We start from the raw sequence: 23,828 nt of genomic DNA on the forward strand, positions 1-23,828 counted from the left end.
CGCCACTCTAGTGTCTTATTTAGACACTGAAGAGAGATCCATCTTTGAAGTTGTCCTCTCATTTGTCATGGTTCCGTCGCTACTAATGGGGCTGTTCACTATCCACAACTGGTGGTGGCACTCAAACATGAGCAGAGACAAAGGCCAGCCAGGCAGGGTGGGGGGTTTAAAGCGCTTTTACACCAACGTGGGTCATGAAAAAACGTGTCCATTCAAGGCTGCTGGAAGGTTTCTTTTTTATTATACAATTCTCTGACAGCTATTTATTTCCAAATGTCACACGTCTGAGTTCCCATGTTCTCACTCCCAGCGTGTAACCGGACCTCACCTGATGTAACACTCACAGAAAACCACCAGATAAGCACTTCTAACGTCCAGACTGTTTTAACTTCAACAAAAGCTGAAGTCAGCATAGCTCCTCTCCACTTAACTAAGTATGCCACTGAGCTAAACCAACAGCCACTAATTTTACAAATATTTGCTCTGTCTATAGGCTCCTGATATTGCTTCCAGCATAGGAGCCATTGGCACGACACTGACAGCATTCACAAGTCAGCAAAAGACAAATTTGTTTGCTTTTTCACAGCCTTAAAATGGCTACAGAGTCAAACCAGTCCCATATCCTGAGATGTGAAATAAAGTCTCTTATCTGAGGATGGGGGATTTGAATCCACCCTCTGTGCTGCTGAGTTTTCCATGTCAGAGCTCAGAGTTGAGCTAAAGCCTGACAGTCAATTTGTGTGTGTGTGTGTGTGTGTGTGTGTGTGCGTGTGTGTGTGTGTGTGCGCGTGTGTGCCTGCGTGTGTGTGAGAGAGAGCGTATGTGGTGTGTCTGTGTGTGTGAGAGAGAGAAAGAGGAAGAAAGAGAGAGAGAGAGTGACTATGTAGCATGTGTGTGTGTGTATGCAGTGTGTGTGTGTGTGTGTGTGTGTGTGCTAGTGAGTAATGCTGGACTCTACAGTGCTTCTTTTGTGTAAAAGCCTGTCAAATCCGATCCAACCTGTGCCCGGTGGAACAGCCACCTCTTCACACACACACACACACACACACACACACACACACACACACACACACACACACACACACACACACACAGAGAGAGAGAGAGAGAGAGAGAGAGAGAGAGAAATAAAGAGAAAGAGAGAGAGTCCCAAGCAAGACAAATTAAAAGCGCCAACGAAAGCTTACAATTTCACAGAGAGCTTGGCTTCACTAAAACGCTGTGACCTGTAAGACCTCTCTCCGGCTGCAGCTGTCCACATGGGACTGGTCTGCTACCAGCACACACGGAGCACATCGCATGGCCATTAACCCCCAATTATACAATATCAACAAACGCAGTCAAAAATGCAAAATGCATAAGAAAATTGTAACTGTAACTGTTTTAAAAAAAAAAAGATACATGTGCAAAAGAAGTTGTGCCTACCTTTCAGTGTCAAATATGTGAGCAGAATCCCAAAAAACACACTATCAAGCGAAGGTCCAGAAACACCAACACTCTCAAGCGAAGCCAGACAGGTGGGAGAGGTGAGATCTTCCCAGATAAGGTAACGGTAAAGAGTCCTCACGCCCTCAGAGAGAGCAGCGCTGTGCGTACGTTGGTGTGTGTGTGTGCGAGTGTGTGTGCGAGTGTGTGTGGCTGTGGATGAGCCTGTGAGTGTTTTTGCATATGTGTGACAGCACTGGCAGTATGCGTGTGTATGCAGTGCTGGAATGCGTACTCCTGTCCTCTCTCTCTCAGTCTCTCTCTCTCTCTCTCCCTCTCTCTCTCTCTCAGACTCTCTCTCTCTCTCTCCCTCTCTCTCTCTCAGGCACACACCTCTGCTGACTGACCTGACTGAATGCAGAGCTTGTCTGCCGCCTTCTACTTAGTAGAGGGGGAGGAGGCTACTGGAGGAAGGGGGGCAACTAGGGCACTGACTGACACACAGACAAACACACAGACACAGACCCACACACACACACACAAGCATGCACACACACTATCTCTCTCTTTCTACTTCTCTATGTTTCTCTCTCTCTGCATCTCTCTCTTTCATACACATATTCCCTGTCCTTTTCTATCACTATCAATGTCGATTCTTCTTTCTCTGCTCTCTCTCTCTCACACACACACACACACACACACACACACACACACACACACACACACTATTTCTTTTGTCTTTTTCTATGTCTGTTAAGCAGTTTCTGCTTCTCTCTCTCTCTCTCACTGTCTCTCTCTTTCCACCTTCCCTCCAGCAACTAGAGAAGAGGAGGGGAAAGGGAGAGGGGCTAAACAGGGGGGACGGATTTAGGGGGGTGAGAGAGGAGGGGAGAGAAGGAGAGAGGAGGGGAGAGGAGGAGAGAGGAGGAGAGGAGAGGAGAGAGGAGGGGAAAGGAGGAGGGGGGAAGGAGAGGGGGGGCGGTAGAGACGAAGAGCAAGGGAGCAGGGGGAGAAGTGGAGAAATAGCGAGAGCAGGTGAGGGGAAATGAGAGAGAGTGGATGACAGGATAGAGAGAGGAGATGAGAGGAGGGGGGAGGGATGGAGGGAGGGATGGAGGGAGTGAGGGAGAAAGGTTTAAGGTAGGAGGGGGATGAGTGGGTAAAGATGGGGGGGGGCTTTCAGAGGCCCTCCTGATGTGCTCACTGTAAGGGGGTTCGGCAGGGTCGTCCTTCATGTGGTATTACCACAGAGCCTGGGGGACTGTTACAGGAGTGAGCTCAAGACTACAGCATGCAGACACTGCCTCTCATCCTCTTCAGCCTCATATAAACACACACATGCACACACACACAGGCACACACACGCAGGCACACACACGCAGGCACACACACGCACACACACACGCAGGCACACACAAACACACACACACACACGCACACACACACAGGCACACACACGCAGGCACACACACACACACAAACACATGCACACACACGCAGGCACACACACGCAGGCACACACACACACACACACACACACACACACACACACACACACACACACACACACACACACACACACACACACACACACACACACACACACACCACTGACAAGCTCGCATTCATAAGAGCAGAGGAGAGCCGTTATGCAAATTCACATGAATGTAAACATCAGGGTTGCTATGGACACTGAACATCAGGGGTGCTATGGACACTGCACATCAGGGTTGCTATGGACACTGCACATCAGGGTTGCTATGGACACTGAACATCAGGGGTGCTATGGACACTGAACATCAGGGTTGCTATGGACACTGAACATCAGGGGTGCTATGGACACTGCACATCAGGGTTGCTATGGACACTGCACATCAGGGTTGCTATGGACACTGAACATCAGGGGTGCTATGGACACTGAACATCAGGGTTGCTATGGACACTGCACATCAGGGTTGCTATGGACACTGAACATCAGGGGTGCTATGGACACTGCACATCAGGGGTGCTATGGACACTGCACATCAGGGTTGCTATGGACACTGCACATCAGGGGTGCTATGGACGCTGCAGATCAGGGGTGCTATGGACACTGCACATCAGGGGTGCTATGGACGCTGCAGATCAGGGGTGCTATGGACACTGCACATCAGGGGTGCTATGGACGCTGCAGTTTGAGTGGGTGGCTCTGCATCAGATCACAGTCAGTCATCACCAGAGACTCTCAGACCAGCATGCTTACTGCAGACTGAATGCTTACAGTACAGTTGGACAACTACACTTCCTCGTAGTAGACCTCATATAATCGTAGTACTTTGTAATGTTAGTGCACAAGCTGGACTGAAGGCCGGCGAGTACTTCAGCTCATCTCCTGAGACACAACATGAAAAACAACACTTGCATCAGAATGAACCAAGAGTCTGAAGCTGTGAAGAAAGCGAGCGGTCACTGCAGCACTAAAAGCCGTGTGAAGGAGCCAGCTCTCCCTGACCGAGACTCTGAGTGGACCATGGAGGACTGCGGCCCCTCCAACAGACGGCCAACTTGCTTCTGCTCTAAAGAGGGTGAGGGTTACTGACCCACACACACACACACACACACACACACACACGTGCGCGCCCCAGGGGAAATAAGGCTAGGCAGAGGTGGCAGAACCTGATAGACAGGTACAAGACCTGTATAAGACCAAAACATGAGGCCTGCTGTGGCCAGATCTACACTAACATAGACACACACACACACACACACACACACAGTCATACAGTGAAAGTACACATACACTCATGCACACATGCTCACAAACACTTGTCTTGTACAGGTGATAGAGGAGCTAGCGGTAGAGCCCTCTGGGCAGAGAGAAAGACAGAGAAACACAGAAAGAGAGAGAGAGAGACAGAGAGAGAGAGAGAGAGAGAGAGAGAGAGAGAGAGAGAAAGAGTAGGGGGGGTATGGAGAGTAGGGGTGATTCATGTGCTTTTAAATCATTAGAGCTAGAGGGCCACTCCATTCCCCTCTCAGTAATCCAGTAACCCGGCAACCATGACACCCTGCCTATGAATGAGACCTGATTTCACCATCCATCACTCAGCCTCCAACACAACCAAACCCAGCCTTTCCTGTCCCCTCCACTCACACAACCAGTCCATCACATAGACAACACACTACGCACTGAACATCAGTAAACAATATTTAACAATTATAACAAAACTCTTCAAAATGACAAATAATGAAACTGAATGTCCTAGCTGAGCATCCAAATATGCAACAGTGCATTCTTCCAGTTAAAAAGCTTTTTAAAATATTAACAATAAGAGCAGTATATTAAAAAAATGTTTTTTATATTCTACCCAGAAAATCCTCCCCCAAATCCATGATGTAATATGCTGCATACTGTAATGCTGACTAATAAGCCAGTGCAGAACTACTGAGATCTCCGAACACTCCACTTCTAGCTGTCAAAAGTACACTGTGTCTTTAACATCCCCTGTGCAACCCCCCTCCACACACATACTGTACACACACACACACAAACTGTGTCTCTCTCACTCTCTCTCTCACACACACACACACACACACACACACACACACACACACACACACACACACACACACACACACCACTCCTAAGAGCCCTATTCCATCTTGGTCATCAGCTCTTCAAACACAACACGGCCTCCAAAAGCCTCTCTACTCTACTCCCCATTTCTATTTTTAGAATGGGGGTGGGGGGGGGGGTATCATCCATGCCAACCCAAATATTGTAATGCCTTGGCCTGACACCACACTGCTCTAAACCACTCAGGAAGGGGCGGGTGGTGTGGGTGTGTGTGTGGGGGGGTGGGGCGGTAGGCATCTGCTAGAGGCTCCAAGCTAGCAGAAGCTAGTGGATCCAACATGACCTCATGCTTCTGAAGTGGCGTGCACGACGTGGACAGTGGACACTGCTGCAGGGAAGGGCAGGGCCGTGTTCACAGGGAGGTAATGTGGGATCGGATTCTCATCAGTCTCGCTCGCAGTGGCGGTGTTGACGTTATCCAGCAGGATGCTTGTAGGCAACAAAGGGGGCGGTTTGGTTCAACACGTCTGGGTGTTTGCTTTGCTAGACGAGAGGGAGCTATGCTATTGTGCTGTCTGTATTGCATTCAGAAAAAAAACAGGCTCTCATACTTATACTCTGTCTCTCTCTCTATCACACACACACAGGAGCAAGCAAACACACACACACACACACACACACACACACACACACACACACACACACAGTCAGATTTATCCAAAGCTAACAGAAAACACCATGTAGAGTAGGTGAGAAAAAAGAAAGCAAACACACACACACACACACACACACACACACGCACACACGCACACACACTTTGAAAGAATTATGTGCCTGTCAGTCTCTACAAAGATGCTGCCAAACACATTCTCTCCAGCACTGCAATCTTATATTAAGTAGGAACTCGCGTTCAGAACATTGCTGCATATAATGAGGATGCCAGTGCAGGTAAATCCCACCAATCTCCCCACGGCTGCCAACTGCACACATCAGCACTTCTGATAACAAATCTCGCCTTCACAGGCATGCTTGCTGATGCTTGTTCCCATAGGAACAATGAAACAAATAAAAATAATAGCAGGGGTTTCAATTACAGAGACAGAGACGATAAAGGCATGCGGAGCTTGTTTCAGCATGGAAGAAACAGTCAAGTCATTTAGTTCTGCATTTTCTGCTCTTTTTTCATTCCTGGTTTGTTGCTTTGTTGTCCCAATTCCTCCCACATCTGTCAGTCTAACCACCACACTGCTGTGTCTCAGGTGGACGTAGAGCACAAGATGGCGCCATCTAGTGTGGCTGCAGTGCAAACTCACATTCAACTCACAACAATCATACGCAAGGGCTAATAATAATAACCTCTTCTATTCTTCCTAAGCCCATACTTCACGAATAGACATGATTGACCTCAGGTTATTTTTAGGATGACCAAATGGGCAGAATGGCCACTCACCCGCTGGTGACGTCATCAGTGCGCGCGTTCTTGCTCAGCACGTCTCCGTCACTCATGTAGCCCGTCACGTCCATGGAGAGGCCGCCGAGCTCCAGGTCGTCCACGCGCTCGCCCAGCTCCAGGCTGCACAGGGCAGTGCCTCGGGCGGCCAGCTGCCTACGGAGGACGCCGCCCGGGTACAGGAAACGGCCCTGGCCCCCTGCGCTGCCGGAACCACCGCGGCCGCCGTAGCTGTTGCCCAGCGATGGAGCGTCGCCGGCCTGCAGCCGCGGGCTCGACTGACCCATCCGCCACGACAGCGGCGCTGCCCGTGAGCCCAGGCCCAGCAGGCTCCGCCCACTGATCTCCGTGGTGACGCTGCTGTCAAAGGTGGTCTCCAGGGTGCTGAGAGGAGAGAGAGAGAGGTGAGGAGTCGGGGGAGAGGGAGAGCGAGGGATACAGGAGAGAGGAGAGAGATCATTAAATCAGATTCAATTTGAATTGTCATTGGTGAAAAGCCAATGGAATGCAGCCAACATCTGACCAGAGGTACAAAAGTATTTGCATTATTTACGGATGAGTACAGGTGCGAGTTTGTACTACAGCATAAGTGATGCTAGTGATGATGAACAGAACAAAGAGGACAGTAAGAGCAGAGAGAGTGACAGAGCGAGACTAGAGAGAGAGAGAGAGAGAGAGAGAGAGAGAGAGAGAGAGAGAGAGATAAATGGCTTGTGACATAAAGTTATTGCAATGTCGTTTAACAAGCTGCGGTGGTGGCCTTGTGGTTTCTGTGCCGCCTGCCCCATCTCAGGGCTGTATTCACGGCCAAAACAGAGCACCAAAAATAGACCTCCCAGTGCTCGGCAGGCTGGTCACTGCCACACACACAGCCTAGGCAGAGCGGAGAGCCTCAAACCCAAACACACTCAAAGCCTTCAGGATGAGAGCGAGCGACTCATCTCTAGAACACACTCTCGCTTCAAAAACACTACACCCGGTAAAAAAACTCAGAGTGGGTTCTGTGTTGACACACTCACCCCCATAGATGGGCATATCCAAGTGAACACAGGGCAGGGGGTTTCAGACGGTGAAGTATAAGACTGGGCACAAATGCTCTACTCAGACGGTGAAGTATAAGACTGGGCACAAATGCTCTACTCAGACAGTGAAGTATAAGACTGGGCACAAATGCTCTACTCAGACGGTGAAGTATAAGACTGGGCACAAATGCTCTACTCAGATGGTGAAGTATAAGACTGGGCACAAATGCTCTACTCGCAGCAGGCATCCGTTAAGCTATTCTATTTCAAATGAGATGCCAGACTCGCTTAATTACTTACTAAAAAAAAACATGCACTAAGGTAATTTCCAATATATATTTCACGTTAAAGACATTTCTGCATTCAAATTTAATTTTGCATGACATTGCCTTATTGCCTGAGATTAAAGATGTCATGCCATGTCTTTCATTATTCCTCATTCTTACATGATTCTTATTACACTATTCATCCATGTCTCTTTGTGTAGTGAATGCACTTAACTGAAGGTGTGATGAACTCAGTTAAACTGAATGAAGGCCTTGGTTTCTTACACAAGCCTGTTGTGGCTCCCCAATATGCACCTCATCTTGGAGAGAGACACACAAGCGACTATGAAAGGTAGCAAGCAGGCAGTCCCATGGGTGGTGGTGGCAGTGATGGAGCTGACATCATCCCCACCTCTGTGGGGTCTCTCTGTTGTCAGTGTGAGCTTTAAGAGAAGCTTCAGCGGTTCTACAGAATAGCCCATGTGTGTCAGGGCCCGCTAAAGCAGCCTAGCAGACCGAGTCCACTCAGACGTCTCAGAAGTTCAGACCCTGAGCACACTAAATGACACTACAGGAGATCAGCGCTTTTGAGGGAGAGCCTGCTGTTTTCAAAACCAGCCACTTTCACGATGTCTTGATAACTTTAAAGATGGCATAGAACAGATTAACTGTTCTCTTTAAAGATGGCATAGAACAGATGAGCTGTTCTCTGACGTTCACATAGAAGGCATGCAACTTTGGTTGGTCAAAAACAAAAAAAAAACATGCTCAGATGCCATTTTGCAAGCCCATTTACAGCCCTATAATTAGGCTGGGGAATAAAATGGCCCATTTTAGCAGATATATAGTGCCCTTAATGGTTATTTGGCAACCACATGAATAATTGTAGCCAATGACCACTCAAAGCAGACTTCAGCAACTTCTACCTGAATCTCCAACTCAAAGTGATAACAAAATGTGTGGAGGGGGGCTGTGATCAGAGGATGGTATGCGTGAGCCTGTGTTCAGGGTCACACTCTGTCTTTGTTGAGATTGGCCCGTTTTAGCGGTCATTTCAAAGTCTGAGATTTGTATAAGGAGAGAACAACTGTGTTTCGGGTTCACGGTAGCTTTGCAGACATGCATCAAACTCTCCCTATTCAACAAAGCCTAGGTAAAAAAAGTTTTTCCACTCTATGTCTGCTTTAAATAAAAATTACATAATTACAAAATGACACACTGCCATATAATAACTTAGGTTAGGATGTTTTGCATTTGGTTGACACCATCACATGCTTTCAAAAACAGAAACTGTGAGCCTATGTGAGGCAACTGTTACGATCACAGATGTCCAGCAGATGGCGCTAGTCCCACACATTCCCCAGTGCGCTCATAAACACCACCGCTCATAAAGGCAGCTTGTGTTTACTGCCTCTTACCTTTAACCGGTGGTAAAATCACCACTTTACTTTACTGACCCTTGAGTCACCTCTCACTTTTACGGAGAGATGGGATGGATTTACTACCGATGTACACTCTCACCTTTGGTCCCCAGATGTAGTGTGTGGGGTCGTAGGTGGTAGTGTTAACAGACACAAGCCTGAAGCCTTTACCTGTGTGATACCTGGGTGCCCCTCAGACTGGACATGGTCTCTTCCAAGTTCTGTCGGAGGTCTGCGATGTTCTTCACGGTTCGTAATCGTCTGGTTTCGGGGTCTTCACCTTCAAGAAGCGTAAACACAAATTACCCAGTGGCGGTCTTTTAGGGTCAACCACACAATGGACTCCTTGTGCTCTAAATAGAGTTTGTCTCCAAATACTGCAGAGCCTCAAAGTAAACTAAAGGGCTGCAACAAAATAATGTTGTACCATGACCATGCACATCTGACCAACATACTCATGTCAGGAATACACAAACACACACACACACACACACACAAACACACACACACACACAGTGTCCAGTAGCTACTGTTTACGGCAGCATCCAGGGAAATTCCCGTGCGAGTGAGCATAATCACGCTCCACGTGACAAGAACAATAACAAGAGCTGAACAGGCCAGAGAGTTAGCGTATAGCTAGTGATGCACTGGACACCTGAAGGACACACTAATTCTGATGAGTGACATTTTGTTTAAAGCGCTCTTATGCTATGGTTCTTGGCTATTGGCATTGCAAACTCCACTATTTGTTGAAACAAACCCAACACACCCGGCGAAGGATACCCGGTGAAGTGTGTAATATGTGTAAATATTACAGATTAGCAGGCTTGGTTTGATCTTTATTTAACATTACCTATTAATGTCACTCATTTTAACTAATACAAAGTGAATCCTATTCATACAAAGGCCTACTCTGAGGGATCATAAGGCATTTGACTCCAGACAGCCTGAATCAATACCAGATAGCCTTCTGATCCTGCTGGTGAGACCCAATCAATCGCTTACCTGACAGATCTTCTATGGAGGTCTGGCTGCTCTTGCCGTAGCTTGCCGGGTCATCAGCCCTGCCTCCACAGCCCATCTCTGAAGAGATGCCGCCATCGATGTCCGTCTGGGACCTAGAAAAGGCATTTTAGCAACATCACATTTGCTGTTCTCTGGGTCACATTTTAGCTTCAATAAAATGCCTTTTTGTACCTAAAATAAAATATCCTCGCTCCACTCCCTAGAGCACTCCACCTTCAACACAGGGCGTGGAACGAACAATAGTTCAAACCAAAACCTAGGACTCTGTTCACTTTTTTGAGATTTGGGCGCTACAATTTCTTTCAGGGATGAAATAGTAAACTCCGAGGGGAGACGCTTTTTGTGCCATACCCAGTAACCCATATAAGGCTCCCTGCCAGTTCTACACTTGCATTCATAATCTCCAGACCACAGAGGGAGAGGCATGCATCACTGTTGGCGCTGTTAATGCTCTCTGGCAGGTTCACAACAGTGCCTCCCCTGCACAGTGAGAATAGGGAGAAGAGGGAGGGAGGGAGGGAGGCAGGCCAGGGACAGGCGAGGCGTCTAAAAATGTGCCCTAAAAAAAAAAAAGAAAAAAAAAGAAAGAAACTCCTCTCCTGTGTCCTCCCATCACAGGCCTTAATTAGATGTAATCTGGGCCTTTGACACGACAGGTCAAGAGTGGAATTCCTCCCCAAAAACAAACAGGTCATCCAGAAGGAGGCATCGCCGGGAGGACATACCGGGCCAAACGCAGAGCAGCTGGACGCGCCATGGGAGCGGGAGTGGCTGTTTTAAGCCCCTGGGTCGACACAGTGTGGGGTGAAGTACTCACCGCTAACATGTCAAAAACGGAAGGAAGGGATCGAAATTCCTCTTCCTTTAATAACTTCAGTGCAGGAAAATGAGCTACTATAACTCTAAGTACAGTAAAAAGCTCCAAAGTAGGGGATATCCATCTTCCAAACTATAACTCTAAGTACAGTAAAAAGCTCCAAAGTAGGTGATATCTATCTTCCAAAGTAGGGGATATATTACGTATTAACGTAATAACGTAACATTTCAGATCTTTAATCTTTAACCATCCTAAACAAATGCCATGACCAAACTCTTCATAGTGAAGGTACGTTTGACATGTGTGTATCTCATTCATCTGAGTCATGGTAAATGTAGTGTAACGGTAGTAGGTGTTACCTGTACATGAAGGGGGCCACAGTGGCTGTGTTGGGGTGGCTGTACTGCTGCTGGGGCTGGGGCAGCTGCACACTGACCGTGTTGATGGCTGCGTTGGCCACCAGGGCGGCGCTGTGGCTCTGCTGGCCCTTGCCCTCGGTGGAGGCCAGGCTGGAGGAGGACGACGAGTGTCGGCTGTCCCTGTGCAGCGCCAGGGCCCCGCCCAGGCGCATGCTGCGCGGCCTCTCTCCGTCCTTGCCACCAGGGGGAGCCCCCGTGCCCTTCCCCTGGCCCGCTCCCATCCCAGAGGAGGCCTTGGCGCCCGGCTTTGGTATCCCGCTGTGTGCTGTCGCGGAGCCCTCCTTCTTGGCGGCCCCGGCTTTGCCTCCCTTTGGAATGAGGCTGGCGATCTTGGAGGCGCGTTTGGGCTCGGCCTCCGAGGTCGCCGCGCCTCCCCCCGTACCGTTCTCCTCCCTGGGCTCGGCGTCCCGCGCCTCCCCCTGCTCGGGGATGGAGGTGCGCTTGGCGCTCTCCTTCGCCCGCTCCTTGTCCTTGGCCGCGCGCTCCTTCTCTTTCTCTTTCTCCTTCTCGGCGCCCTTCACCGAGCTCTTCTTGGCCGTCAGTGCCCTGCTGAACGTGCGCTGGGCGATGCCCTTCAGGGCGATCTTTGGGCTGCTGGTCGTCATGGCCACGGTGACTGTCGCCGTCGTCGCCGCTCCAGAGGAGGATCCGTTGACGGGTCGGGCGTTGCCCTCGGCCTCCTCCAACTGCAGGTCCGTGTTTGAGCCGGCCTCCACCCGGTCCACCACGATCCCAGAGTCCCTCAGAGCACCGCCATTGCCGCTCCCGCTGTCTCCTGACGTCTGCTGGACAGGCTGGCTGGACGACCCGCCTTTGGAGCCGCCTTTGCTGTTGAAGAGCTTCAGCTTCTCCAGCATGGACTTCTGGGACGCCACTTTGGCCGGCGCCTCGGCGGACACCATCTGCTTGGACGCCCCGTTGGTGGTGGCGGAGGCGATGGCCGGGTTTTCCTGCTTGACGGAGAACATGGAGGTGGAGGTGGAGGTGGAGGTAGCCATGTGCTTGGAGCTCAGGGACTTGGTCCTCCAGGGCTTGCTAGCCGCGTTGGGCTGCGGGATGGCAGAGGAGGAGGAGGAGGAGGAGGACGAAGGAGCGAGGTCAGTCATGCCGGGTGGCTGTGAGGTCACACCTTCTGATGAGTCTGCAGATGAGGAGAAGAGAGAGAGAGAGAGAGAGAGAGAGAGGCAGACAGAGAGGGTGAAGAGATGGGGTGGGAGAAAGAGAGATGGAAAAAGAAGGGATGGTTAAAATAGAGGGATAATCTGTGAAAGCACCCTCCCCAGCCATAAAAGGAGCTCTGCTGCTGTGTAAACGAGTCATTACTCCACACTGCGGCTCATGCTGACGAACCATTCTAAACTGTTTACAGTCACAATGAAGGGGACCGCTTTTAGGTTCAGCCAGTTCTTATCAAAACACTGGCGATTTAATGTCACAAATAACCAAGGCGCAAGGCATTTCACAACTGGACCAATTCAATAGCTCTTCAAACATAATAGACACACGTAAATAACAATAAATCAAGAAGTCTAAGAAATATAATCAAAGCAACAAGCATAAAAAGTTTCAGATCTACAGTTTAAACAGCCAGCTGAACAGAAACAACACAGTACTGTACCGCAGTAGAGCACAAACTTGCTGGTGAATTAAAAATTGCTACACATGCAAATCATGCGAAGAGTGTTCCCTGAGCTCTGAGCATGAGAGGCAATGTGACACTTTGCAAACACTCCCTCTCCCACAGCACACACACACACACACACACACACACACACACACACACACACACCCATCTGACCTACCGGAGACGCTCCTCAATAAAGGCTATTGTCCAGCGCAGACACTTCTCAGTGCGTCAAAGCACATTTAGGGCTCTGTGAAGCCCTGTGCCATGCTGTGTTCTCTCTCTCTCTCTCTCTCTCTCTCTCTCTCTCTTTCTCTCTCTCTCTCTTTCTCTCACCCTCTGTCAGTACCTCACTTTCTGTCTTTTTTCTCTCTCTATTCAAACACTTTTCTCTGTACTGCTCTCACTCTCACTTTCTGTCTGTCTTTCTCTCTCTGCCTCTCCATTTCTTTCAGGCTCTTTCCCCCCCTCTCTCCCTCTCTCTCCCTCTCTCTCCCTCTCTCTCTCTCCCTCTCTCTCTCTCTCCCTTTCTGTCCCTGAGCATGCTCCTCTTCCCCTACCAGAGTGCACTGGGCCAATCACAGACTAGACTGGACTGGCCAGGACAGCAGGCGAGGCAGGCGAGGCAGGCGTTGAGAGACTCCTGTCCTGAGCCAAGCAGAGGGCTGGTCCTGAGCCGCATGAGTAAGTTGTCCAGCACAGGAGGTAACCACACCGACACTGCCTGCCCAGCAGCGCTCACACAGACCCTCCCATTATAGCTCCTGCCCTTCATTTAGACACACACATACACACACACACACACACACACACACACACACACACACACACACACACACACACACACACACACACATGTCTGTGTGTGTGTGTGTGTCTAAATGAAGGGCAGGAGCTATGCATGCTTTTATTTCACTTCCAAACCCTTGCTTTCCTATGGCCTACCTATGTAATCTGCCATTTATCCACACTCATGCGGACACACTAACACTCACACGTGAAAGCACTTTTCCATTTGCGCATTCGAAAAAACACACACAGAAAGTGCATACGCTTGACCCAAGAATTACAGAACAAATCCAATCCAACACCTTGCCTCACTTCAAGGCAAATTACACCTTTTTTACTTATCACACACATTGCTAAAATCACTGCCAGCACCCATTTACAGCATATTTTTGTGCATTTTGTTATAATTGCAAAAAAAAGACCACATTTCAAAGCATTTGCTAATTTCTCTTTTGTGCAAGCATCTTTTAGTCCACGTTAAATACCATGAGAAATGTAGCATAAATATTTAATAAGCTAATAACAACCATGCTTTGATATCTGTTCGTATCTGTTCTTGTAGTATTAAAAGAAGAAATGACGGAATCATGGCTCTCTTCCGTCCATTACCTCTTGCTCTCTCATTCTCTCACTTTTCTCTCTCCCTCTTTCTTTACATATTTGTATTCCCAGGTCGGAGGCAAAAAACCCTCTCTTCTAATTGCTCTCCTATTTCCTCTCATTTGGTGTTTTCAGCAAGCAGCGGCAAAACAATGCCACAATTAGGAAGTGATTAACAGCCAATTAGCCATGGCAGCCCGAGGAAAGTGGGTCAGATCACTAATGACTACAAATGGGGGGAGAAGTGGAGGAAAAGGAGAGAGGGAGAGGGAGAGAGAGAGAGAGAGAGAGGGAGCGATTTATTTGGAGTGAAGGACAGAGTGTTGCTGCTTATTTTCCCACTGTTCATTCTCAACCTCTTCTGCTGCGGTCCCTAATCGTTTTTCTATTCCATCACAACCTCTGCTTCGCCACATGGTGGGAAGGTTCTCAACGTTCTGACCCAAGGATGAGGCCTCAGCCACACAGACGAGAGGGTGGAAGGGGGGAGGTCAGTAGGGAAGGTCGTCCCTCCACCTCTCCGTGCGACAGGCCTGCCCCAAGGGCAGTGCTCTCTCCGTCATTCCCAAGCCCATGTTTAAGTGTTTAGCTCTGTGCCACTTAATTAGCCTGTCGTCATTAAGACAGAGGAAACCGCGGCCGACTGGTCAGTCGTCCACTCCTCCCCCACCCTGCCGCAGGACCACAGAGGGAGTCTCCGCTCGCTGGAGCGTTCACTTGCTCTCCGGTTTCTCCTTTCATTCACAGGGCCTAGCAGGGCATCAGGTCTATTTAATTTAAGGCCCACACCCAGATTCCTCTCCTTCCTTGAGATCAGTGATAGCTAGTCTATTGTTTGCGTCTTCATTTTACAGTTCATCTCTCACATCTATCATACTGGACATGCGTGCGTGGTGTGTGTGCAAAGCATGTTGATATTTATTTATTTTCCTTGACAGCATGAGCTGGGCAGGTAGCATGAATGCTCTAGCCTGTTAACATGGGCGGCAAAATGAAAATCAACAGGTAACGCAACTGTCACACACACAGCACGCAAGCACGCCGTGGGTCAATTCACACCAAGAACGATAACGATAACTATATTCTCATTATTATGAATGACGACGTTCACACATAAACTATAACGATAACGACATGAAGAACGATATAGTTGGGGATCACTTTCAGAGCGATAAAAAGCTAATAGTCAATCAGAACCCATCGAATTTTAACCGTCACATTCATTAACACAAGGAGAGACTTTGTTTATCGTTGTTTAGTGTGAACGCGTTTATCGTAATTGGTTATAGTTATCGTTATCGTTCTTGGTGTGAATAGGCCTTTACTCTCACTCTCCTCCCCTTTTCCTTACTCACTCTCTCTTTCTTTCTCTCTCTCTCTCTCTCTCTCTCTCTCTCTTTCTCTCTCTCTCTCAGCTAGGGCCCATCTATCCAAAGAGAAACTCAGTCCTCATGACAGGTTTCCGCAGTAGTGAGTGAGTGGATCCACTGATGCTCCTGCTTCGTCCACTGACCCACGTCACCCGACATCAAACAGGGCCTCCCAAGCCCGTGTCTCCTGACCTGAGCTTCACGCTTCTGTGATTAAAGGGCCTGCATGGGGCGGCTGGAGATCTTCATGGGGGGGATGGGGGGGTGACTAAATGCATTAAGTGGGGAGGTGGGGGGTAGCGGTCGGCTGACGCTGTTTACCTCTTCTGCCCGTCATGGTCACAAGACTTCCATCTGAACTTTGGAGCGACCCCACTTCTTCCCTCTCCTCTCCGCTCCTCTCCAATTCTCCTCTCGTCTCCTTCCTTCCTACCCTTTACATTTCCCTCCTGCATTCCTCTCCAGCTGCTCTTCCCTCTCCTCTCCTCTCTTCTCCTCTTCCCTCCCCTCTCCTCTCCTCTCCTCCCCTCTCCTCTCCTCTCCTCCCCTCTCCTCTCCTCTCCTCTCATCTCCTCCCCACTCCTCTCCTCTCCCCTCCCCTCCCCTCTCCTCTCTTTCCCTCTCCTCTCCTCCCCTCTCCTCTCCTCTCATCTCCTCCCCACTCCTCTCCTCTCCTCTCCTCCCCTCCCCTCTCCTCTCTTTCCCTCTCCTCCCCTCCCCTCTCCTCTCCTCTCCTCTCCTTTCTTCCCCTCTCCTCTCCTCCCCATTCCTCTCTTCTCCTCTCCTCTCCTCCCCTCTCCTCTCTTTCCCTCTCCTCTCCTCCCCTCTCTTCCCCTCTCCTCTCCTCTCCTCCCACACTCAACATGACCTGCTCTAGTCTTCTGCCCTCAGTGTGTAAACACGTTAGCGAACTCATCCCGTGTTCTGCGCTTGGCCCTGCTGGGCAGCGCTGCCCTGCACTGGAGTGCTGGACTGGGAGCAGGCGTCAGCACGAATAAAAGTGCCTCATTCATGCACAGAGCGCAGGAGGCGATCACAAGTATGTTACGGCAGGAGGCGATCACAAGTATGTCACGGCTAATCGCTTTAAGTGTAATTCTGCATCAAGGCCATTGATTTGGCTGATTGGTGGAAAATCATATGATGGCTGACGGTGTTGTTTTTAAAGCGTCCTTATACATTAACTGTGTAAAGTTAGATCCACTCACAGGCATGACAGAGGGACATTATTCACTAAGAACTGGGTTGTGTTGTGTTGGGGGGGGTTGTGCAGAGGGGCGCTCTGGTCTGTAAATGCTTGCACAGCAGATTTAACCATCTCTGACAGCTTATTGAAGTCACACACGCTACAAATAATGACCCTCATCTTTCTCTCTCTCTCTCTCTCTCTCTCTCTCTCTCTCTCTCTCTTTACTAGTGTGTGTATGTCTAATACAAATACTTACAATTCATGTGATTCCATATCATCATCTACACAGCCTTAAAACAACACCACAACAACAACAACAACAACAACAACAACACATAAAGCACACAATGACAGTTCTGCATATGCTCTATAAATGCTTAAAATGTCAAATAATGTAAATCAAGGAGCAACTTGCACCAGGGGCCCTAGACTATGGCTGTATACCCTTGGGCTAAGAATAGGCTAAGTATAAGCTAAAGGTTCATCAGCTAACTTTTGTTGTTGGCAGTGTGGGTATCTGATGATAAGGTAACATATCATTTCATGACCTGCCCGCTATTCATATCAGACAGCCTGCTCTCTCTCTCTCTCTCTCTCTCTCTCTCTCTCCTGTTCTCTCTCTCTCCCTCTTCTGTTCTCCCTCTCTGTGTCCTCCCTCATGCTTTCCCTCCATCTCTTTGTCTCTTCCTCTATCTCTTTCTCCGATGTCAGTGGTGTGCCTGTGTCAGTGGTGTGCCTGTGTGAGTGTATAACAGCAGGGCTTTTGTTCGGAGTTCATAGTTTCACTTTAGAGGTCCCTCCTGTCTGTTAAACAGAAATAGAATCCATACAGCTCAGCTGTTCTTTCATTCAACACAGCTTGCGATGTACACCCTACCACCACAGACACACACACACACACACACACACACACACACACACACACACACACACACGCACACACATACACACACACACACGCACACAAACCTACAAACACACACAGGTTAAATGCACCTGACCCCCTTACAAAGACACGACTGGTTGTTGCTGGTGTTTGGAGAAAAAAAGATCAACTGGCAAGACTCACTCACAACAAACAAGCAAACAAGTTTAGTCCAGAACATACATAATGAAATTAAAATGTGCAACAAACTCTTTCTCTAAGTAACCATCCATCTAACACCAGAATCACTCCACAGAAAACATATGAGCTGAGCTATTCACTGACTATGCGTTTTCCTGTCTCCACAACATCACTAAAAAAAATTAGGACACTAAGCAATTACTGATCTACAAACAGCCGACGTGAATCATGATTTGCACTCAAATGCATTACACAGAAATGTCAAACACGCAAATTCAAACAAACCTCATAATTGGATACATTCATTCCCTGGGAGAGAGAGAAAAAGAGAATGAATGAGAGAGAGAGAGAGAGAGAGAGAGAGAGAGAGAGAGAGAGAGAGATTTTGGGATACGTCCAGAGGTCTTCAAGTGCGTCCTAGAATCCAAGGGGCCAGTGGGTGGTCAGGTCAGGTGACTTGGCTGTCTAAGTGTCCAACTCTACAGTCCCCCAGCGCTTCCTTGTCTCTACCTCAGAGAGCAGTGAGAGGCACTTAACTGGTGTGGCTGCTGAACACTAGAACTACATGTAGCCCACTCAGGCTCCGCTTGGTGACGTTGAGCAACTTGCACCAGGGGCCCTGTGCTTTATGTAGTGGTCCTCCCACCACCACTCCATCTCTCTTCTTTTCAACAATCCTTCTCTCTCTCTCTCTCTCTCTCTCTTTTCACCAATACATCTATCTCTGTGTTCTTTTTCTTTCTTCTGAAATGCCAGAAGCAGACTAATTGGTGCTCTACCACAGTGTGAGGAATGGCTGCTTTCTTAGCTTCCTGCTGAAGCTCAGCATTTTCCATCAGCCACATAGAGTATCTCACAATTATCAAAGAGTACATGCTCACATAGTGCAAGGCACAGCCATTTAAGATGAAATGCACACTCACACACATGCATAAACACACACCCACACATACACACACATACACATGCACACGCACACACACACAATCTCTCTCTGTCACGTCCACATGCATTGAAACACAACGGCGACTTCCTGGCAAAAGTACAGTCCGTGTGGGGTTTAGTGTTAAGTATTTCCTGAGGGGACTGTGAACTGACCTCTCTACTGTTTGCAGCAGAGTTTGTAAGTGTCCTGTTACACACAGGTGGTCACAGGGTTGATATGCATTACAAGAGTGTAGCTAACACACACACACACACACACACACACACACACACACACACACACACACACACACACAAACACACACACACCTGTGAGTTTGTGTTCTAAAAACAGCAACACATTAAAGTCTTTGCCTATAAATCTTCTATACAGTACTAATCCAGTATGGAACACAGGAACCCACAAGTTCATGGTACAGCCATAACAGGAACTGAACACAGTAAGTTCAAGCAAACAAACAAGCTAAGTATGCTGAGGCACTTAATCCTTTAGTAGGTAACCGGATGTGAGATTTGTATTTGTCTAAACTATACCGTGTGTGTGTGTGTGTGTATGTGTGTGTGTGTGTGTCCATGAACATGCACAGTATGCTACAGTGGCCGAGTGTGTGACCCCTTTTTGGCAGTTTGTTCTGATCCAACCCATATGACAATGCTGCTCTGTTCAGCCTCTTTGAAGGGGGGACACTGTTGCAGACTCACAACGGTTCCCTGGTACTGGCTCACAGCACACACACACACATGCGCACACACACACACACACACACACACACACACACACACACACACACACACACACACACACACACACACACACACACACACACACACACACACACACACACAGGAACTCATGCACAGTCTCAGAGTACACTGACCTGAATAACTGACACTTTCCACTTAGGAAGGGAGTCGGGCACAAGCAGGAATAAACCTCAGCAAATGAAAGGGGTTAAAGGGCAAGGCCTTAGGCTATTTGTGCACAGAATCACAACATGTGTGCACACACATGGGCAGACAGGCAGGCATGAACACACACACACACACACACACACACAAGAACACCCATACATCAGGCACGCACATTGACCAGTGCCTCAGTGCTTTCCCTGTGGGGGCATATTGTGTCTAATTCATGCTCATGTCATGGCTTAAAGGTGACCTCCAACCTAAATCAGTGTGACTCAAAGATACAGAGGCGAGTCCATATGATGAAGTACGCAGACAGGCCCTGGGGAAGGGCAGTGTGGAGCCAATCAGGACAGGCCAAGGGCAGGGACACACAGGGCTCAGAGGGAATCATGGACACTACACACGCACATGGATAAGTGCAAACACTCTTCCTCTCCCTCACACACACACACACACACACACACACACACACACACACACACACACACACACACACACACAGTGCATATACAGTGCATATGGAAAGTATTCACAGCGCTCCAACACTCCACATTCCACAAAAAACAGGTGTTTGGAGTGTTTTGTACATTTATAAATTACTGAAATATTCCATTTACATAGTATTCACACCCTTTGGTATGACGCTTGTAATTGAGCTCTGGTGCATCCTACTTCTATCAATGGTCCTTGAGATGCTTCTACTACAACTGTTTTTTTGTGGAGTGTTAGAGTATTGTGTGTAGATTGATGAGGAAAAAATGAATTGAATCCATTTTAAGATGAGTCTGAAACATAGCAAAATGTGGAAAAAGTGAAGCGCTGTGAATACTTTCCATATGCACTGTGCATGCACTCTCTCCCACACACACACACACACACACACACATAAATACAGTGACTACAACATTTCCTCTTAGTTCTCCACACTATTCCTTACCTATGCCAAGCATAAGGGGAAAAGACCTTTAACAACCAATAATTCACACTTTGGGTTACAGCTAGCCTGTGACTGACCCAAAAGTCCTGCAGCCCGTGCCTGGGCTTGGTCAGGATATCCGCTTACCTTTGGCCAACGCTGGGACGGGTTTGGACTTGTCACTGAAGCCCTGGCTGCGGCGGTTGCCTGCGGAGCTGATGGACCCACGAGGAGAGCTCTCACTGCCCGCAGTGACCATCCTGGACGTGGGGGCGGGGAGTCTGGAAGGGTGCGAGGGAGAGCAGGTGAGCGGTAACATCATAGATGAAAACTAGCTATGGTGCTAACTCTAGCATATTTACATTGTGTACTTGTACTGATGTCCATCAATATGCACTGTCCCTATCTAAATAAGCAATTAATTAATTAATTAATTAAGCATCGGTGAGGCACATCCTGACCGCTAGGCCCGATGCTACATATTACTGTAGGTAGAATGCTAATGTAGCACATTACCGGGCCCAAACTTACCTTTCCCCGAAATGCACTACTCTCTTCCTTATGCATGTTTGTCTCTAGTGGCTGATATGCATCTTGCTAGTTGCAATCAGAAAAAAAAGATGTGGCTACGCTTTGTTGAGATAACAAGCTACAGGTCAAAAAAGAGTGCTGCAAGGGCACAGGGTCAAATGAGAAACGTATAGGGTACCCCCCCCCCCTTCATCATCTAGCTGCCGGGGGACCAAATGTTCCTACAATTAGCGCTGGCCCACTATTTGGTGATATAAATAGCCAAGCACAGACCAAACAGATAGATAACCCATAACGCAGAGCTAGGTCAATGTCCATGACCAGCATCACAGATGCAAGACACATGACATCCACTGGGGTAAGTAATGCCTATGAGACCCAAACAAAAGCCCTTTTGAGCCTGCCGAGTGGGTTCGACCGGGAGAGTCATGGGATTGCTCTCTGACGTGCGTGTCACTGAGTGACAGACTGACAGACATGTCATTGACACCCTCGCTTCATGTGTGTCTAGACATGGATGAAAGTGATTGGTGACATGGATTAGCCTTGAGAAATTTGACATAAATATCACTAGTCTCCCATTCTTGGGTAATCCCCCCTCACACACACACACACGCACAGAAACACATACACACTCCAGCCTGGCCTGTCAATACTATTTAATTCCATGCGGCCCCTGACGGCCTATGGCGGTCACATGAATTGCTAATTTGCTAGCGTGCTAATGGGAACTCGCGCAGACAGTTGCCGATAAGCCGATTACGGGGGAGGGGGGTTTCTCAATGCTTGCTGCTGAAGATCAGATGTTCAATAGGCACACTGCTATTAAATATGACAGACTAGTATATGTGTTCTGGCCATTTCTTCTGTGTGTGTACAAGTGTGTCAGATCTCATTTGACTTGCAGTTTCCCTGCGCACTGCTTTTGTAGACTGACAGCTATTAAACCCTAATCCTGCCTATTTCAAAGCGCTGTTCACTCAGCCAAAAAACTCATTACTGCTTCAGGCTGACCAAGTCGCTTCCATGTAGAGAACACTGAGAGAAATTATGGATGTTTTGAGCTTAAGCGGCTATTCCAGCTTGTCTACCCTTTTCTCAAACAGTATGGTATTATATACAAGCTATGCACATCAGAGTAAATGAAGAACATCTGTGTAAAAGACCACAGCATTTTTGAGATACACACCACTTCAAATTACAGTACATTGCTCAAGCTTTGGCCCCACTTGTAATTCAACTTGTTTACCAGCAGGGGGAGATATGCTATCATTTTGTAATCATGCAGTATCTGAGCAGTGGTAAATGCTCTTAAAGGTTAATAGAATAAGGCTAAAAAATACAAAAATCCTGTTTGAGAATAATGTGTCAGTGACAGAAACTGACATATTTATTTTAATAATAAATATGTGATTGCAAAAAAAAACAGGTTCAGTAAATCAGATGCTGTGAAGTAGCCATTGATGTTCAGTGAACCGCACACACACGGACCATGTTCCAGCCATCATACGTGAGGAGGAACAATCCAACCACTGCTGGCTCCTGCCACACACTCTCTGTTAATAATTAATGTCATTTTCAAAAGGAGGAAGGCATGCATAACTATATGTACAATCACTCACTCACGCGCACACACACACACACACACACACACACACACACACACACACACACACACACACACACACACACACACACACACACACACACACACACACACCAAAAGGCGGGGGTTATCCAAAGGTCCGTATCACACCCCATTGAGCACTGTGTCAAATGAGGCGTGATTAGACCGTATTCTACTACAGCCAGGTTGGGGTATTGCTTTGCACTGGGATTCTTCAAAATAAACAAACAAACATTAAAAAACAAAACACGTGCAGAAGGAACATATGGAGGAGGTGGAAGAGGAGGGTGAGGAGGTGGAGAGTGAGGAGGAGGAGAGTGATGAGGAGTAGTGTGAGGAGGAGGAGGAAGAGCTCTGGGATCAGGAGACATAAGCACAAGTGGAAGAGCTGACCTAGAAGACTTTTTCTGACCAAGGGAAAACTTGAGCAGTTTACTCTGTGAGGCATCCCTAGATGGAGGAAGAGAGGACACAGACGGACATAAAGACATACACATATGCAGAGAGAGATAGAGAGAGAGAGAGAGAGGGAGAGAGAGAGAGAGAAATGAGTAGAGAAGCCGTGAAGAGGCAAAGGGAATGTCAACAGCACAGGTGAACTACAAAGCTGTAGGTAAAGGAGCTTCTAGAGGAGGACACAGGTGAGTGTCTATGCTGTGCAATACCAATAGGAGAGGGCACTGGTCTTAGAATACTACAGTCATTCTCTCCATCGCACATCACTCCGCAAAACTCTGATCAAACCGCGCTTTGGATACAAGCATCAGCAAAAATGACTAAATATAAATGTAAATGTGTCAGACTTTAGTTAGTATTATTACTTTAATTAATTATCATCATAATTACTTACAATAATA

General features: G+C 48.1%; 1 protein-coding gene across 1 annotated transcript in view; it reads right to left on the minus strand.

Annotated features, from left to right (window-relative positions):
• nav2a (neuron navigator 2a) overlaps positions 1-23,828 on the minus strand; it is a 113,816-nt gene that overhangs the window by 49,094 nt on the left and 40,894 nt on the right. The window contains 6 exon segments of the mRNA XM_076286888.1: positions 6,432-6,815; positions 9,312-9,420; positions 10,146-10,258; positions 11,343-12,543; positions 20,961-21,094; positions 23,365-23,421. Of these exon segments, the coding sequence (XP_076143003.1) occupies positions 6,432-6,815; positions 9,312-9,420; positions 10,146-10,258; positions 11,343-12,543; positions 20,961-21,094; positions 23,365-23,421 (1,998 nt within the window).

The sequence above is a fragment of the Alosa pseudoharengus genome, unplaced genomic scaffold (genome assembly GCF_046254945.1).
Source record: "Alosa pseudoharengus isolate Yale_2024_CS ecotype anadromous, Long Island Sound unplaced genomic scaffold, YU_APseudo_1.1 YU_APseudo_1.1_scf_16, whole genome shotgun sequence".
NCBI lineage: Eukaryota > Metazoa > Chordata > Actinopteri > Clupeiformes > Clupeidae > Alosa > Alosa pseudoharengus.